We start from the raw sequence: 18,489 nt of genomic DNA, 5'->3' as shown, positions 1-18,489 counted from the left end.
ATCCCTCCCACCGCACCCCCCACTCCAGCAACCCTCAGTTTGTTTCCTGAGATTAAGAATTCCTCATATTAGTGAGGTCATACGTGTCATATGACCTGTAATAGCTTTTTGAGACATTGATTTCTGGGCAGAGCAGTGTCCACTAGGAGGCACTTTGAAGATATGCAAATATCCTGACACTGACAAGAGATAACCTTGTCCCATTGTGTGTTATGCAGCGGGAAAACCGAAATTGACCACAGATTTCATTGGCTGACTCACTCATCATAGGCTTGTAAATTGCCAGCTCACACAGTGAACATTCACTCCATTTCAGCTAGTTGTTGGGAGAGGTTGAAGGTAAAAAATTACCCATTGGTGATACTTCTGTATCCAAAGATAGGGGTTTTAGGTAAAGAGGACTCCAGTATATGAAATTCATCACTGAGATTGGCACCCAGTTGAATTCTAAAAGCGTAAGGCGGACTGCACCATTAGGAAGAAAGCCATTATTTGCCTTTTTTGGCCTTTACAAAATGTGGCAGATCTGAAAATGGAGCAAGACGACTCTACCTGTAGTCAAAGTCCTTCTCAATACCAGAGGGCAGGATTCAATGGAAGGGAAGGAGTTGTCCTGGCGTCAATCATCTTTACATCCCCTGGAGATGTGTTATTAGAATGTTGAGCCTCTTCTTTTTCCAACATCGTGTTAAGAATATTTTCAAGCCTACAGAAAAGTTGAAATAATTGCGCAGTAAACTCCCATACCCCTGGCCTGCAGCAGGGGTCAGCAGACTTTTCCAGTAAAGGGCAGGGAGTCACTATTTTAGGCTTTGTGAGCCGAGAGGCAAAATCTAGCAACTATTCTCAGTAAAAGACTAGTAGTCTTGTTTATAAACTACATTTAAAAAATGTTAAAAGCACCCTTAATTCGTGGGTCATACAAAAGCAGGCAGTGGACTGGATTTGGCCCACGGGCCATAGTTTGCCGACCCCGACCTACAGCTGAGTTGACCTTTTGTTCTATTTGCTTTGTCACAGAGCTCGCCAGCTTTCTGTCTCTTTATCTTGAACTTCCCTCGATAATCAAAAATTAACAGTTAAAATCAACAGATACATGTTTCTCTTCAACACAACAGAGGGTAACATGAACAGGATAAAATGCCATAAAGAAAATGAGACCCTGATAATTACTTCTTCAGTCCTCATTATGATCTCTTATTACTTCAGAAATTCTTTTTTTTTTTAAGTTCTTTTTTTTTTCTTTTAAAGATTTCTTTATTTGTGTGTGTGTGTGTGAGAGAGAGAGTGCGGCGGGGGGTGGTGGTGGGAAGGGCAGAGGGAGAGAGAGTCTTAAGCAGACTCTGCACTGAGCATGGAGCCTGACGATCATGAACCTGAGATCAGGACCTGAGCTGAAACCAAGAGTCGGATGCTTAACCGACTGCACCACTCAGGCGCCCCTACTTTAGAAATTCTTTTTTTTTTTTTTTTTAAAGATTTTATTTATTTATTTGAGAGAGAGAGAATGAGAGACAGAGAGCATGAGAGGGAGGAGGGTCAGAGGGAGAAGCAGACTCCCTGCTGAGCAGGGAGCCCGATGCAGGACTCGATCCCGGGACTCCAGGATCATGACCTGAGCCGAAGGCAGTCACTTAACCAACTGAGCCACCCAGGCGCCCCCTACTTTAGAAATTCTTTTTTTTTTTTTAAAGTTTATTTATTTATTTGAGAGAGAGAAAGAACACAAGCGAGCAGAGGAGGGGAACAAGCAGACTCCACGCTGAGCGCAGAGCCCGATGTGGGGCTTGATCTCACCACCCTGGGATCATGACCTGAGCCGAAGGCAGACGCTTAACCATCTGAGCCACCCAGGCGCCCCTACTTTAGAAATTCTTAAGATGTGCTATGCATCGAATGGTTTCAAGTTAACATTAATATAAAATTATATGTTATAAATTCTGTTAATATGAAATTATAGTCAAATCCAAAACTAAAGTAGCTTCTCCTTGGTATGATCAAGTGAGTCTAGTGCTGGGGAATTAGTTACTTCCCTCGCTGCGGCTTCACAGCAGCTCACTCACCCTCGTTCTCCATCCTCTGTTTCAGATAAAGACCATTTTGAGCGGCTTTATCATCAGGGGCTACTTGGGGAAGTGGACCCTGCTGATCAAGACCGTCACCCTGGTGCTGGTGGTGTCCTCCGGCCTGAGCCTGGGGAAAGAAGGGCCGCTGGTGCACGTGGCTTGCTGCTGTGGCAACTTCTTCAGCAGCCTTTTCTCCAAGTACAGCAAGAACGAGGGCAAGAGGCGCGAGGTGAGCAGGCTCCACTCCGATCTGCAGTGATGGCCTCTTCTGGAAGCCCTGTCCCGGCTCACCTGCATTGCAGGTTTGCATGGCAGGGCTGGGGGCTTACACAGAGCTCTTTGCCTCGCAGGTGCTCTCTGCCGCCGCCGCTGCCGGAGTCTCCGTGGCCTTTGGGGCTCCAATCGGGGGTGTGCTCTTCAGTCTTGAGGAGGTGAGGAGGGGTGGCGGGTGGGGGGACGGATTTGTGGTTCCGGGGGCTGAGGAACATGTCGATGGCTAGCACAGCGGGAGACCTCCATCTCCAACCCTTTGAGGACTGCATTCGAAGGAGTATTGACAAGATTCCTGCAGCTCATTAAGAAGCCACAGTTTTTGCTGTTAAATATGTTTTCAAGTATTATTTTAAAAATTGCCAATTTTTTTTTTTAATTTTGCAGTCTCTCTTTCTCCTAACTTAATGAGGCATTTCTGTTTTTGGCAACCCGAATGGATCTATTCCAGGGGTCAGCAAATGTTCTCTGCAAAGGGCCAGAGAGTAAATATTCTAGGCTCTGTGGGTCTTCCGGTCTCGGTTGGAACTACTCAGCTTTGTCATTATAGTGGGAAAGCCGCCACACACAACACTCACATGAGTGGGCATGGCCCCATTCCAATAAAACTTTCCTTGTGGATGCTGGAGTGTGCATCTTATATAATTTTCACATGTCACAAAACATTGCTTTTCTTTTTTTTTTTAAAGATTTTATTTATTCGACAGAGAGAGACACAGCGAGAGAGGGAACACAAGCAGGGGGAGAGTCAGAGGGAGAAGCAGGCTTCCCGCGGAGCAGGGAGCCCGATGCGGGACTCGATCCCAGGACCCTGGGATCATGACCTGAGCCGAAGGCAGATGCCGAACCGACTGAGCCACCCAGGCACCCCAAAATATTGCTTTTCTTTTGAATATGTTGAATATTACAAAATATTTCTTTTTGACCCCCAGCATTTAAAAACGTAAAAATCCATTCTTAACTCATGGGCCATACAAATACATTTGCCGGGCCAGGGTTTTCCAACCCTTGACCTATTCCGTTGTCTGTAGAATCAGATCCAGAGGTTTATTTGATTTTAAGAGGGTCTTTGTGACATAAACAGAATTAGGATGAAGTATTTTCATTTCTCTTAAAAAATAGCTCAGACACATCTTGACTAGTATCTGTTCCACTTTTAGACACTGAGTCCTTTAAATACTTCGTTGTTGCCTCTTGGTGATAATGAACCCTAGCCTGAGGAAGTCAGTACTGCCCATCTTTGGTCCGTGTGACTGTCCCACCGGGTGGCTGCCGATCAGGGGCTGGGGGCTCAGGGCAGCCCTTTCTTCGGCCAGTCTCATTTTCTCCTTGTTCGTCCCAGGTCAGTTACTACTTTCCCTTGAAGACCTTGTGGAGGTCCTTTTTCGCGGCCCTGGTGGCAGCCTTCACGCTGCGATCCATCAATCCCTTTGGGAACAGCCGTCTCGTTCTCTTTTACGTGGAATACCACACGCCCTGGTACATGGCCGAGCTCTTCCCCTTCATCCTGCTTGGGGTCTTCGGAGGCTTGTGGGGAACCCTCTTCATCCGCTGCAACATCGCCTGGTGCAGGAGGCGCAAAACCACCAAGCTGGGCAAGTACCCAGTGCTGGAGGTCATCGTGGTGACCGCCATCACCGCCATCAGCGCCTACCCCAACCCCTACACGCGCCAGAGCACGAGCGAGCTCATTTCCGAGCTGTTCAATGACTGCGGCGCCCTCGAGTCCTCCCAGCTCTGTGACTACATCAACGACCCCAACATGACCCGGCCTGTGGATGACATCCCGGACCGGCCGGCCGGCGTCGGGGTTTACACGGCCATGTGGCAGCTGGCCCTGGCGCTGATCTTCAAAATCGTCATTACCATCTTTACGTTTGGCATGAAGGTCAGTGAAGGGGAAGGAGGGGGTGGGGCGGGGGGACAGTTCATCTCCTCCTCCTTGCCAGGGTAAAATGGTGACCGGAGTGGGGGGGCGGGGAACAACTGACCCTTACTGACCGTTTTCTCGTGCCGGGCACTTGACATTCTTTTTAATCACCAAGAAGCAATGCTTTTGATAAGCAACACGCCTGAGAACTAGATTGTAATCACTTTACAAGTGAAGAAGCGAAGGCTCAGAGTATGTCATCCACACAGAGCTGTGTGTAGCTTGAGGAATTTTCATAAAACGCACGCTTGTGTAATGAGCACCCAGGAGCCGAAGCAGAACATTTCAAACCCTGCAGAACCCCTGTAGTGTTCCCCTACTGTTGCTTTTTGTGCGGGACTTTTATGATTTGTTTCATTTTAAAAAGGCTAAGAAGCTGTGTACCTGAGTGTGTAATGGTCAAACACAAACCTGAATTTTTGCCTTAGGAGCAGGGGTGGGTGGACTTTATTAAACAGCCAACTATTTCCGATCTGCCGTCTCCAAGCAAAGGGATTATTTGTGTGTCTGAGGAAGATACTAGCAGCCTCTTCTGGTGCCTGCTGGGAGAAGTTTACTTTGCAGTTACAGGGAGTTAAATGACTAGGAATCGGGGGTGGGGGGGGCACTCAGAAAGGAAGTTTCTTCTTCAGGAACATCCCAAAGTCTAGAAATCATCCTCGAGGATCCAAACTTAACCTGGAATTTGGTTATAAATCCACTTCCATCCTCAGCTCGATGACTATCTTGGGCAACTCCCAGGCAGGATTGGGGATCACTTGCAGTGTCCATGAACATGGAGAGTCAGGCACGTTCTCTAGCCCACGTCCGATCACTAGATAAACGAAAGTGCATTTCCACACCAAAAATGTGATACACACTGCCACCAAGATCTTCTAGTTTACATAGTCTAGTTCTTTGCTGCCTTTCACTGGGCATGAAAATATTCAGAATACTTCTTGGAAAGTAGTTCGTTAGGAAGAGGGAACGGCCCCTGTCTCTCTGGCAGGTGTCGGGCCACTGTATCCTCACCGGGACAATGAGCCCGTGAGAAGCTTCCGAAGGTGCTGGGCAGCGGCACCGAGCTGCTTGGTTTGACTTGTGAACAGTCGCACGCCTTTCTTTTCCATTCTCATGCTGCGGCTTGACATTGAATTTTAAAAGCTAATGTGAATGATGCGCAAGGGGAGAAAGTGGTGAGTACACTTCAAATGTTACTTGCAGTGGGGCTTCTCATTCTTTAATCCCCAGCAGGAGAACCAGGCCCACTCTTGAAGGAGAGGAAACAAAAGTGTAAAACTGCATTCTGTCCAAGTCACAGTAGCTAGGACTGACTAAACGGGTGAAGCCACTTGTCCTGCTTTATCCCCGCGGACCTCTGTTTGGAAGCATTGCGCCTCCTCTGAAGACAAGTGCAGGGCGAGCGTGTTGCCGGGGGGACGACTGCTCACCGGGAGCAGGGAAGCGGGCATGCGGACCTTCCCTCATACTTCTCTTCCCTGTGTGCCCCCGCAGATCCCCTCAGGCCTCTTCATCCCCAGCATGGCCGTGGGAGCCATGGCGGGCAGGATGGTGGGGATCGGCGTGGAGCAGCTCGCTTACCATCACCATGACTGGATCGTCTTCAGGAACTGGTGCAGGCCCGGAGCAGACTGTGTCACCCCCGGACTTTATGCCATGGTGGGAGCTGCGGCCTGCCTAGGTACAGGCACGGGTGGGCCGGGCTGGGGCGGGCCGGGCCGCAAGGAAAGCTGAGCTAGGCCAAGCATAGTCACCATGCCGTGCTGGCTTTGGGCACCGGTGAGAAGGAGGACATGGGCTCGAGTGCTGGCATTCTCAGGATAGGCCAGGTTGTGTTGCTGTCGCAGGTAAGGTGCTAAATCTCAGTGGCTTAACACACCAGGGCTTAGAGCTTGCTCATCATATGCGGTCGGCTCTCATTATTCGTGGAGCCCATATTTGGGGATTTGCCTACGTGCTAAAATGTGTTGGTGACCCCTAAGTCAATACTCGTGGGGCGTTGGCTGTCATCCTCAGACACGCACAAGAGCAGTGGAAAGTGTGAGGTGTCTAGCGCGTATGTTCCCAGCTCCGGGTGAACGAGGTGTGAAGGCCCACTCTCTTGTTTTGGCGCGGATACTCTACACAAGTATCCTTTTCGTGGTCTAGTTAGTGTCATGTTTTTTTGGCATTTTGTGAATGATTTTGTTGTTTTAAATGGCCCCCAACCATAGTGCTAAAGTCTGTCTGGGGATCCTAAACACAAGAAGGCTGGGATGTGTCTTACAGAGAAAATAAGTGTGTCGGAGAAGTCTTCTCAGGCAGGAGTTACAGTGCTGTTGGCTGTGAGTTCCACGTTAATGAATCATCTACATGTATTAAATAAGGTGTCTTTAAACAGAAATACACATGAAATAAGGTTCTGTATTGATTGGTTGACCAACATGTTGCGAGCAGAAGCTCGCAGGAACCTAACCTTGTGTTTCCCCCAGGGCAGTGATTCAGTATTTGCTCATTCAGTGTTTGTGGCAACTTTGTAGATCATAAGTACCATGAATAATGAGAATTGGCTCTGTGTGTGTGTGTGCGTGTGTGTGTGTGTATGTGTGTGTGTAGTGTAAGTTAGTAGAGAGCTTTTCTCCAGTCAGTCATTCAGGGCCCCAGGTGATGATGGAGTCTCCACCATCTTGCCGCTGGGCCATCCAGAACAGCGGTTTCAACGGGGGGCAGTTGTGCCTCTCAGGAACACTGGACAACGGAGGAGACATTTGTGGTTGTCACACCTGCGGGGGTGGTGCTACTGGCATCTAGTGGGTGGTGGCCAGGGGTGCTGCTAAACATCCTGTAGTACACAGAACAGCCTCCACGTCGAAGAATGATCCAGCCCCAATTGTTCCTAGTGCCGAGATCGAGAAACTCCAGTTAAGCTCATTGGAAGACTAGTACGAGTTGGTATGGATTCTTCTTCTAAGTAACAAGGGACACAAAGTTGGGTCCCTCTCCTGTCCATAACCACTAAGCATCTCTGTAGTTTCCCAGCTTACGGGGTTCTGGAACAGAGCCACGATTGCTGTGTCGGAAACCTGCATAGCCCACATAGGATCCACTCACCAAAAAGCCAGGCCTGTGGTCTTGGGTGAAGAGACAACCCAGTTGTCTTCTCACTGAAGAAGAGCCCCCCAGTCAGATGTGACTTACGGCCCCTGGGGTAAGGCTGCATTCAGCAGAGCCCGGCCAGCGTTCCAGAGGTCTGCCATGGGCAACCTGTGGGACCGTCTCTTCAGAACAGGTGTCTGGAGAATTTAGAGCCAGCTTGTCCGTTTCCACAGTTCATGCCCATTTGAGGGTCTGGAGTTGAGTTTCAGAATTGTATTCCTGTCTTCGGTTGCAGGTGGAGTTACCCGGATGACGGTGTCATTGGTGGTCATCATGTTTGAATTAACGGGCGGTCTGGAGTACATTGTGCCCCTGATGGCAGCAGCTGTGACCAGCAAGTGGGTGGCCGATGCCTTCGGGAAAGAAGGCATCTACGAGGCTCACATCCACTTAAACGGGTACCCGTTTCTGGACGTGAAGGATGAGTTCACCCACCGCACGCTGGCCACCGACGTCATGCGGCCACGACGGGGCGAGCCGCCTCTGTCCGTGCTCACCCAGGACAGCATGACCGTGGAGGACGTCGAGACGCTCATCAAGGAGACCGACTACAACGGCTTCCCTGTGGTGGTCTCCAGGGACTCCGAGCGCCTCATTGGGTTTGCCCAGAGGAGGGAACTGATTCTCGCAATAAGTGAGTAGAGAGGGGGACGCTCATGCTGTCCTAAGAGGCCAGTGGCCGCCTTTGTCCCCCCTGAATTCCCAAAGAAGTTAGAGAGACTGCCAAGGTCCGAGGGCTTTAAGCTGGCGCTCTCACGCTTTCTCGTGCATATTCCTAGCCCCTGGGGATCTGGTTAAAATGCGGATTCTGGCTCGGTAGGTTTGGGGGGGTGGGGGAGAGACCGCATTTCTCCCAAGCTCCCGGTTAATGCTGCTGCTGCTGCCGGTCCCCAGGCGCCGCTGTGAGGAACGATGTCTAGGGAGAGACCCGCTTGGCTGGAAAGTGACCGCGGCGTTTGCACGCGGCCTCTGGGGCCCGCCCCCGCTAGGTGGCCCGCTGCCGCTGCTGCCTTTTTAGGGAATTGTCAGGTGAAGCTGGGAAGGATGGAGGCGGGAGAGTCCGGACTGGCCCTGGCGAGCTGCTCTCAGGGATAGATTTTTAGGCAGGCTTCTCGACGTCGAGGGTGAGTTCTTCGTCCCAGCCGCCTCCCTGGGCACCGCACAAGCCCTTCACTTCGCTTGGCGGCGTTATGTCCCACTCAGTACTCAGAGGCCCACGGGTCCGTTCTGTGTGACGCTTTTCCCCCCGGTGTGCCAGCTGGAAGCGGCGGGACCGAGGGGCAGGCTGTTGAGTCGGGAGAGGAGCGGGCGGGTGATGTCCGGGTGCGGTGTGCCCAACACAGTGGCTCAGAGAAGCAAGGCTGCCAGCTCTGCAGCCTAGGGATGCCTGCACTGCAAGGGAGGTGGGAGGTAGGAGTCCCAAGATAAAGGCCTGGGTGTGAGCCACGTGGAGACCTAGGAAGAAGGACAGCGAGCCTCGGAGACCCCCTCGGGGTGGAGTCCCCCCGGTGCTCGTGAGGCGGCAGGGACCAGCAGAGCCCCCCACCCTGGGGTGCCGTCCCGCTCAGCCCACCTGCTGCCGCGATCGCCCCATCCCGGCATCTCACGGCCGGCTGGGGCCCACGACATGGCTCGTGTGGACGCTTGATGACTTTACCACGTATGTTGCCTTCCAGGGTGTTTAAGAAGTTTGCCGGGGTGGGACTAGCCCGGGTAGGATTGCCGCACGCCCTACTGGGAACACACCTTCACCAGACGACCCTTTGCTTATCCCTGCCCTTGGTTAACTATTTCTGAGGCGCCCTCTCAATTTCCAAAATCTCTTTGGGATGTTAAATAGCTTTTCAAATATCTTTAAAGTATCTTCATCAAAGGCTTTATAAAAATAAGTTCGGATAATAAAAAAAAAAGTTGGGGTAAGCCGTATCCTCTAATTTTAGTTTGTTGCTCAAACGTATTTACCTCCCCCAAAGCAACAACTGGGTTTGTATTTTAGACCCGATAGCACATTTGTGCATATGTGTTCAGTGATGCTTGTCTTTATTATAGGTCCTGTCGCTTAACAGGTACGTGCCTTTGGGCATAAATATTGCCTTATAAATAATGAGGTTTGTTTTAAGTTGTGTGAGCAGGGTTGGGTTTGTTTTAAAATAATGTAATCAGCAGCCTTGAAAAATGTATGCAGTCCCTAAAGTCTTTTAAGCAAAAGCTGAAATTTAAAAACTAAAGTAATATCACTGGATCCGTTACCTATTGTGCAGCTCCGGGCACACCTGCTAAGAGACAGCTTACTAATTTTGCTGAAACCCATTACTGTAATCAAGTGGGAAGCAGTAATTGTCATCAGCCGGTTTGTGAAGAAATTTAAGCTTGCCGACGGAGCGCGCTCTTAGAAGCTGTGTCTGGGATGTCTGAAGAGGCAACGCGCTGTGTAAATAACACCTATATGCTTTCCATCAGACTGATGGAAGTATAGAAGCTGCTGTTTACGCGGTTTGTGGAAAGACAAGGAGTGTTTCACTCTAAGCAGTCAGAAAAGCGGTTTCCCTGATCTATGGAAATAGCAGAGTCCTGGTACCCTGGTGGAGAAATTTGTGACCTGTATTTGCAGAATTATGGGGCCTTTCGTGAATATAGAAATATGACTTTAGCATTTATCTGGTGACTGTCTCATGCCAGTTTCATTTTCAGGGGAATTAGGAGCAAAGATTATAGATAGGTAGAACCAAGATAATTTGAATAAGAATGGTAAATGAGGCAAGTAGGGGGTTTTCTTACACATCATGTTAAAATTGTAGCAACTGGGGCACCTGGGTGGCTCAGTCGGTTAAGTGTCTGCCTTCCGGCTCAGGTCATGATCTTGGGGTCCTGGGATTGAGTCCTGCGTCGGGCTCCCTGCTCAGCGGGGAATCTGCTTCTCCCTCTGCCCCTTCCTCCTCCTTGTGCTCTCTCTCTCTCAAATAAATAAATAAAATCTAAAATAAAAAAAAAATTGTAGCAACTGCTCACGTGAAGCTGAAAATGTTTTGTTATTTTCCAGCCATCTCTGGAATACCAGACCGTAGCCGATGTCCTTGTTAGGGAGCGGTTACCCCACCTAGGACGTGTGGCACGCTTCCCCATCACATTCTGACACATGGGGCCACGTGTGACCCATGTGCAAATTCCCGGTAAACGGGACTTTGCCTGTCGGTGCTGTTTGCAAATATGAGGCTCTTTCTGTGCTCAGCAGGGCTCAGACTCTTCTAGTCTTGAATTCTGCAATTAGGTGAGGACCGGTTCAGAGAGGACTCAGCGGGAAGCCGCAAAGATGATTAAAGGGATGGAAAGTTAGAGTCACAGGCAAGAGTTAAGGGAACCCTCATTTTTTTCGTCTGGTGGATGATTTAATGATGGTTCTCCAGCATGTGGAAGATGCTTACTTGCAGAAAGGGATCTGCGTCCAGAACTGAACAAAGTGTCAGATCTGTTGGAAGGGCTATTTAGGGATAAAGCGGTTTCTTCCTGGGAGGGCTGTTCATGATTGGAATAGGGCACGGAGAACAGTGGTGTCGTCTGCTGCTTTCTGCTGGGGCTTGAAACACACGCACAGAGGGACTTTTCCGTGCCGCAGTAAACTGTAACTTATCATAAAATCATCTGGTTGTTCTTCCAAATAGTTTTTATTTTATTTTTATCACGTCTTCTTTGTACTGACCACCACTACAGTTGCTTTCAGTTTTCCACTTTAACATTTTTAGTTAATGACATCTGTTACATGGAAGCATTTTTGATGAACAGGATGATAGAGTATTCTCTCTCTAAAAATGTGATGACTCCAAAGTAGAGCTTCTCATCCTTAACACTCTTGACATTTGGGGCCGGATCATTCCTTCCCGTGGGGGCTGTCCTGTGCGCCGTAGGGTGTGGTCTCTGACCACTAGGTGCTACTAAGCAACACCATCTCCCAGGTATGACAACCAGATATGGCTCCAGAAGTTTCCAAATGTCCCCTGAGGGTCAGGGCAACATTGCTCCCGGTTGAGAACCATTGCTCTAAAAGCCATGGGAATAGCTTCCTGAATATGTGATTATTTCCGGCCTTAAAATTTCTTGGTCTGTCATAGTTTGTGAAATTTACTTTACCAGCACTCTTAATTCCCCTCTCTGTGCTTGGCGTTGCCATCGTATTGTCCACTAGAAAGTGGAAGGTACCTTAGTGGGTACTCACAAAATGTACCTCATTTTTCAGGAGCCTCCTGTATTAAGAACAGCTTAACTGACCTTTAAAACAATTAAAAATGAAGTTTATTACATTCTTATTTGTTTGCTTGTTTTATTTTTAAAATTTTTTTATTATTATGTTAGTCACCATACAGTACGTCATTAGTTTTTGATGTAGTGTTCCATGATTCATTGTTTGTGCATAACACCCAGTGCTCCATGCAGAACGTGCCCTCTTTAATGCCCATCACCGGGCTAACCCATCCTCCTGTCTCCTTGTTTTAAAGATTTTATTTATTCATTTGAGAGAGACACAGAGAGAGCACAAGCAGAGGGAGGGGCAGAGGGAGAGGGAGAAGCAGAGTCCCCGCTGAGCGCTGAGCTCTGAGCTCCACGTGCGGCTCGATCCCAGGACCTGGAGATCATGACCTGAGCTGAAGGCAGACGCTTAACCGACTGAGCCACCCAGGCGCCCCCGTTTTTTAAAAGCAATACATATTCATAGAATATTGGGGAAATCAGAAGCAAAAGGGAAAATTAAAAAAGGCACCCACTTTCCCAACAGCATAGAAGGCCATGGTTAATATTTGGTGCATTTCCTTCTTATCTTTTGGGTCTTCTACTTATGTAAACATTGGGCGTTTTGGGGGGGTTTCTTTTTCTTTCTTTTTTTTTTTTTTTAAAGATTTTATTTATTTATTTGACAGAGAGAGACACAGCGAGAGAGGGAACACAAGCAGGGGGAATGGGAGAGGGAGAAGCAGGCTTCCCGCGGAGCAGGGAGCCCGATGCGGGACTCGATCCCAGGACCCTGGGATCATGACCTGAGCTGAAGGCAGTCGCTTAACCAACTGAGCCACCCAGGCGCCCTTGGGGGGGTTTCTTTTCCAACACAGGCTTCCCTGAGTCCCTGAGGTCTGGGAGTCTACACTCTTGTAGCGCTGGATCATCCCCAGGGTGGGGAGTTGGCTTAAGCTTTCCTACAGGAACTATTTCTTGTGCACCCGCCGTGTGCTGGCACTGTTCTAGTCGCTGGGAGGACGGGGTGGGGGGGTCGGGGCAGGAGCCAGGCTCGGCTCTCTGTGAGCGTACATGCTGTGGTTTGTCGCAGGCATTGTGGTGACCGATGGAGATTCCCTGTCCAAACCGGGAGTAGATGTTTGACCCTAGCAGAGAGAGGCAAAAAGCTTTCTTGCTGGTTCTTCCATTCGTCAGCTTTAGGCCTGTATGTAGCACTCCCGCTCCCACCATTGGGAGCGTTCAGGTAAGTCTTGGTAGTAGAGTTCCAAAGAGGCCTAGCAGAGCCCTTCCAGAGAGAGCTGCAGTTACCACTCTCGGAGTAGCAAGGAACATGGCCCACATCTCTGGCTCTGAGCCCAGCTGGGGCCTTCGATTCCTTGCGGCAGTGAACAGCTCGTGGGCTTCCCTTTGCAGTGTCTCCTACGTGAAATAGGCTCTGTTCCACACGGCAGGCAGAACCAAGTCCGCTGACGTTTAGTAGAACTACTCGTTCATTCACCTGTTGCTTGATGCATGCATGCATGTGGCCAATAGCTGTTGTGTGCATACTCTATACTAGGCATTGTCCAGGCCCTGGAAATGTACTGGTGAGCAGGGAATCACTGAACTAGCTGCTGGTAGAATCAGGGCTTCTAACCCAATCAGGAGACTCAGAGGAACTAGACGGTGGTTATTTATTTTGGCAAGTGGATCGACAGTTTACTCAGTTGTATTTGGTTTTAGGAGGGGTTCAGCAAATCATGTGTTCAGTTCTTGATTGAGGTTTGCGGCTTGATCCAGTCCTGATGAAGACTGATCCTTGATCCAGTCGACCTCATTGTTGAAATAGATGGGTTCCTGTCACATGGGGCTGTTAGAGAATTCTCGGTCTGCGAGAAGGAGCAGCGCCTAAGTACGTGTTGATGGTTGCCTCCTCGCCTCAGTGCTCTGGGCCGGAACTATCTTGATTTAGGAGAGAAATGTGCGGTGTGCATCACATAGCATCCACACTTGAAAACATGTTGTACCTCAGCGTCATCTGGTATTTGTGGTTGAATCCTATCCCATTTGATGTAACTACATTTAACCTGACCCACATAATGTGCCGGCATTTGCCCAGCGGGCCCACTGTTCCTCTTTTAAACAGAGACCCTTTTTCAAACTCAGCCTGACCTCGAATGCTGCCAGTTTTCCATTAGAGTACTCTATTGCAATAAACGGCCTTAGAGCAGGCAGTTAGATTTTTATTTTTCAAAGAACAGTATCGGTGAATAGTAGTCTTTGAGAAGGCAAGAAATGTATTATAGAAACCAGGATCCATTTTAAGGCAAGCCTCACTGTACATTTTTCCTAACCTTTTCCCATGAACCAAAAGAAAGATTAAAATTCCAACAGAAGGAAAATCGCCTTGGAGAAATATCTTGAGACCGATGGATTTATTTCATGTGTGACTTAAAATAGCCTGGGTTTCTAGTACTGCATAAAGCTGTATTTCTAATGAGTTCCTGTTACCCTACTTTTCTTCGGCTTGCTTTTGCATGTCCTTGCCTACAGATAGAAAGAGGCTAATTGTTACCATAACAGTTTTACTATCTTTCTTTGAGGAATCCACAAAATGGTCCATTTTTAAGAGAGGAGATCCAAGAGGTGGGGGGAATGTGGCTTTTCTGGAGTTATTTCTTTGGTCCCAAGGGTCATATTTGGGAGTAAGCTGCATTTCTGGGCTGTGAGCCTAGGATGGTCCTATTGGTTTTTGTTCCTTTCAGGATTCATAATGCCATTTGGGCCAGTTAAAGGTTAGTTTGTTAAAAAAAAAAAAAAAAAAGAAAAGAAAAAAAAGGAAAAACAACTTACTGAGGTCGTTGGGCAGCTAAGTGAGGTTTCTTGTCCTGTCCTACTTGAGCCCATGATGAGGTGAGCGAGTGTTAGGAAAGCAAGAGTAGAGGGCCCTGGGCCTTCTGGGTGCCCCGGAGCCCAGGAGGAGGCAGTAAATTCTCCCAAAGAAGTCACCCTGCTCAGGCCCACTTGTCAAGACTTTGGCAATGAACGATTGGGTCACGGCAGGGGGACCCTTGCACGGCATTAGCTTAAGAGAGATCACAATTTCACAGATGTTTGGCTGAAGCCCTTCATTAAGAACGTGGCATTTGCCCTCTGAACCCCTTCTCTGTGGGATTCTAGGATGCGGATAGAGGGAAAACGTATGTTCCTGTGGGTGTGGGCTGGAGGGAGTTGCTAAGCAAGGGCCTCTGTGTGGCTTACTGTTCTGCTCACCCATTCTAGAGAACGCCAGACAGAGGCAGGAGGGCATCGTGAGCAATTCCATCATGTACTTCACGGAGGAGCCCCCTGAGCTGCCGGCCAACAGCCCGCACCCCCTGAAGCTGCGGCGCGTCCTCAACCTCAGCCCGTTCACGGTCACGGACCACACCCCCATGGAGACGGTGGTGGACATCTTCCGGAAGCTGGGGCTCCGGCAGTGCCTGGTGACACGGAGTGGGTGAGTGCTCTGGCCGGACTCCGAGGAGAACAAGATGAATGAGTCACGGTCTCCGTGCCCGGGGGCCTCGCGGGGCAGCCGGTGCCGCGGGAAAGCGGGAGAAACCTCCCGGGGGGCCTGCTGTCGGGCCGAGGCTGAGGCTTGAGTCAAAAAGGGGAGGAGCCAAAGGAGAAGGATTTGGGCTGCTTTTCTGCGGCCCCCACCCCCGCCCCGGGTGGCACTTGGCTCGGGGAGAAGGGACAGCCTGTTGTGCTCTCACGGGATCTGGGCAAGCCTCCACATCCCGGCGCCACGCAGACGCGGGCAGCGAAGGGCCCAGGCTCGTGAGAAGACGAGGGCGCGCTCACCGGGCGCACCTAACAAAACACGGAGCACAGCCTGTGCACGGTGAGTGGTTAAGAGCTATGTAAATGCTACGATAAATAGATGACTGTACCCTGAAGAAGTGCCGAAGTTTTTTGTAGAAGTGGGTGGTGCCGTGAGGGCTGCAGCTTGCGAGCTGTGTCCGGTGGAACCCGGGGAGCCCTGGGCTGGGGGCGCCAGCGTCCCGAGCCGTCAGAAATCACACGGAACTTTTGACTCCCCCCAAACCTAACTACTGGTAGCCTGCTGTGGACCAAAGCCTTACCGATACCACGAACGGTGGATGAACACACATTTTGTCTGAAAGTGTATTGCATACTGTGTTCGTACAGTAAGGAAGCCAGAGGAATTGTGATTAAGAAAATCGTAAGGAAGAGACAATACATTTATGGTATTGTCCTGTATGTTTTGAAAAAAACTCTGCGTGTAAGTGGACCCATGCAGTTCAAACCCGTGTTGTTCAAGGGTCAACTGTATTCCTGTGCTCCTGGGTTCAGCTGGGGGCAGTTTTCTGCATTCACCTGGAATTTCTCATGGATGACATGACCCATAAGCAAATGGGAAGTTCACATTCTGCTCAGATTGTTCCCTAATACGGCGATCTGTTCAGAACAACCGCACGTTTTCAGAACAACCGTTCCCGAAGAGCTGGGAGATCTGGTGGCCCCCATGGCTTAGTCACTGCCGAGGCAATATTACTTTTGCTTTGTGTTACCACAAGCCAGGAAACTAGCATTGCGAAGATGGAGGGTTCGTGATGGCCTGAGAGGTGCCGTGCCCCAGGGGCCCTTCTTTGGGCTCAGAGGTGCACCCCGAATCCCACGGCTTCGGAGGCTTGGGTAGAGGAGGAGACTGGCTCAGTCAGGGTAGCCTGGAAGCTAGGGTTGTCCGCCCAGCGTATTCCTCTACAGGCTGAGGGGAAGAGGTGGGCTGGGCTGTGGAGACCTTGGCACTCTAACTGTGTCGAGGCCTTAACTCTCTAACGTAGTTTACACTGCGGAGCCCATGCTCCAGTTTAACCAAGCAGTTCTCAACCCCGGGTGATTTTGCTCCCCACGATTTTGGATGTCCCAGCTGGAGAGAGGGGATGCTCCTGGCACTTAGTGGGTAGAGACCGGGGATGCTATTCGAGAGCCTGCAGTGCATGGGACGGCCCGCATTGCAACGAAGACTCACTGGCCCAGAAGGTCACTCGCTCTGGATCTCAGTGACCGTGGACTAGGTGCCCGTGAACAGCCAAGTGAGCCCTCCTTACTCGCTTCCTTCCTACTGTCCTGGCTGTGCAAAGGGCCGAATGTGCGCACTGACCCAGAGAACCCCTGGCCCACACGACAGGTGTCCTCAGCTCTGACTGCAGCTGGGGGAGTGTGTTGCACATGGGAGGGACAATCGGTAAGCAACAAATACATGTTTGGGGCTAGAGATCACTTCTGCTGGTGATTTTTAAAGGCACTCAGTGGGCTGCCGAATTCCCCCAGAGGATTAAAGCTGTAGGTTAAACCCAGAGTGCTGGGGCCACTGCAGTTACTGATCCCTCAGGTCTGGGAGGGGCCTGTGAATCCGTATTTCTAGCAAGCTCCCGGGTGCTGCTGCTGGTCGGGGACTCCACTTGGCCAAACGCTGTAGCCCATTTACATACCTGAATTTCCAGCGCCCGGCATAAATACTGTGATCACCCGTGGCGTCTCAAGTGCATAGCAGTTTCTCTTTTCCTTTAAAATAATAATCCAATGTCAGTTATCATTGGAATTTCCAGTTCTGGCAGGAAATTCTGCCCTTAACGCCCGCTCACACCTCACGCAGCCCCATGAGGTTTTCCTGTGAAGATCAGGGTGCCGAAATTGGCTCCGAATGTTCTGCGAGAAAACAAAATCGCACTCTTTCTCGCTCTACATATTTTAAACAAACACAGATGCTGATACGTAACTGCTGGCAAGGGGATCCTTGTTTGCAGGCCTTTCATCTCCTCGGGCTTTCAGCCAGGGCAGGCATGTCTTGAGCCAGCTTGCGTTTTTGATGTATTCCGTCACCATGTGCCTTCCCTGCTCGCGGCGAGAGCCCCAGCTCGTCCTGTGGACCTGCATCGTCTGCAGGATTTCTCGGGGCCTGGGCTCCAGAGGTCATCATGAAACCACACCAGGAACCACAGAAGGCTTTGTCCCCCGAAGGCCCCGAGTCTACGGAGCCTCCGGTGGCTAAGCCTGCATTTGGGTGCGATCTTCCCCACAGAGATTCTCGACCGGCAAAGCGGGCGGGGGAGGTTTAGTTAGCTTTCCCCAGGCCTGCTAGGTGGGCCCCCAGGACTTAGACGGGGTGGCCTTCTCAGAAGAGCCCGGCTATTCTAATTGGATATGTACATGGTCATAGATTGGCCGTTTATCATTCCCTCGATTCACTTGAACTGCCACCCAAAGGGGCCGGAAGTTCAGACACTTGATTTAATAGGACACATCCCACCACTAAGGATCTCTGCTGGATTTGATGTTGCCTCCTTCCGGCTGGATGTTCAGCTTTTCTCTTTTGCAATAATTGTTCTAAGCCAAGAGTGCTCTGAATTCGTATTTCCCCAGAAGTGTTGCGAGCAGCTTGACTTTCCCGTGTTATAGTTACAGAACTTTAAGATAGGAGGTCGTCCAGACTGCTCCAGGGTGAAGAAAGGCAACAAGACCAGACTTTACAGATATGGGAGGTGTGTGTGTGTGTGTGTGTGTGCGCGCGCATGTGAGATAGAGTCCTCATGGCTTTGCAAACACTAACAAGCCCTACTTTTTCAAAGTAACATTCGCTTCATCACCCTCTTTCTGGGTGTCTCTGGCTGAGACCTGGCGAAGGCTCAAAAGGTGTCTAAAAAATAATAAAGCCAAGGAGCTCGTCATCTACTACGGAACACGGACATAATCCGATTTGGGTGGTGTTACCCAGGTGTTCTAGAGGGCAAGGTCCCGAGCTGGGCTTTCAAGGAGAAAATGGCAAAGGACAAAAGAGCGGTGTCAGTTGAGAGGCTGTCTGCTAGTTGGTGATCG

The 18,489-nt window shown here is 50.0% G+C and overlaps 1 protein-coding gene across 3 annotated transcripts in view; it reads left to right on the top strand.

Annotated features, from left to right (window-relative positions):
* The window catches only part of CLCN4 (Cl-/H+ antiporter 4), a 66,485-nt gene that overhangs the window by 42,151 nt on the left and 5,845 nt on the right, over positions 1-18,489 (top strand). For all 3 annotated transcript variants that reach the window (XM_081809195.1, XM_081809194.1, XM_006749557.3), the window contains 6 exons: positions 2,089-2,295; positions 2,417-2,497; positions 3,679-4,224; positions 5,761-5,947; positions 7,637-8,035; positions 14,887-15,103. In XM_081809195.1, coding sequence (XP_081665321.1) covers positions 2,089-2,295; positions 2,417-2,497; positions 3,679-4,224; positions 5,761-5,947; positions 7,637-8,035; positions 14,887-15,103 — 1,637 coding nt within the window. The remainder of the gene's footprint in view (positions 1-2,088; positions 2,296-2,416; positions 2,498-3,678; positions 4,225-5,760; positions 5,948-7,636; positions 8,036-14,886; positions 15,104-18,489) is intronic.

This window comes from Leptonychotes weddellii, chromosome X (assembly GCF_054177405.1).
Source record: "Leptonychotes weddellii isolate Sample4059 chromosome X, ASM5417740v2, whole genome shotgun sequence".
Classification (NCBI taxonomy): domain Eukaryota; kingdom Metazoa; phylum Chordata; class Mammalia; order Carnivora; family Phocidae; genus Leptonychotes; species Leptonychotes weddellii.
The sequence above is the reverse complement of the archived record's forward strand: the minus strand, read 5'-3'. Positions and strand labels throughout refer to the sequence as shown.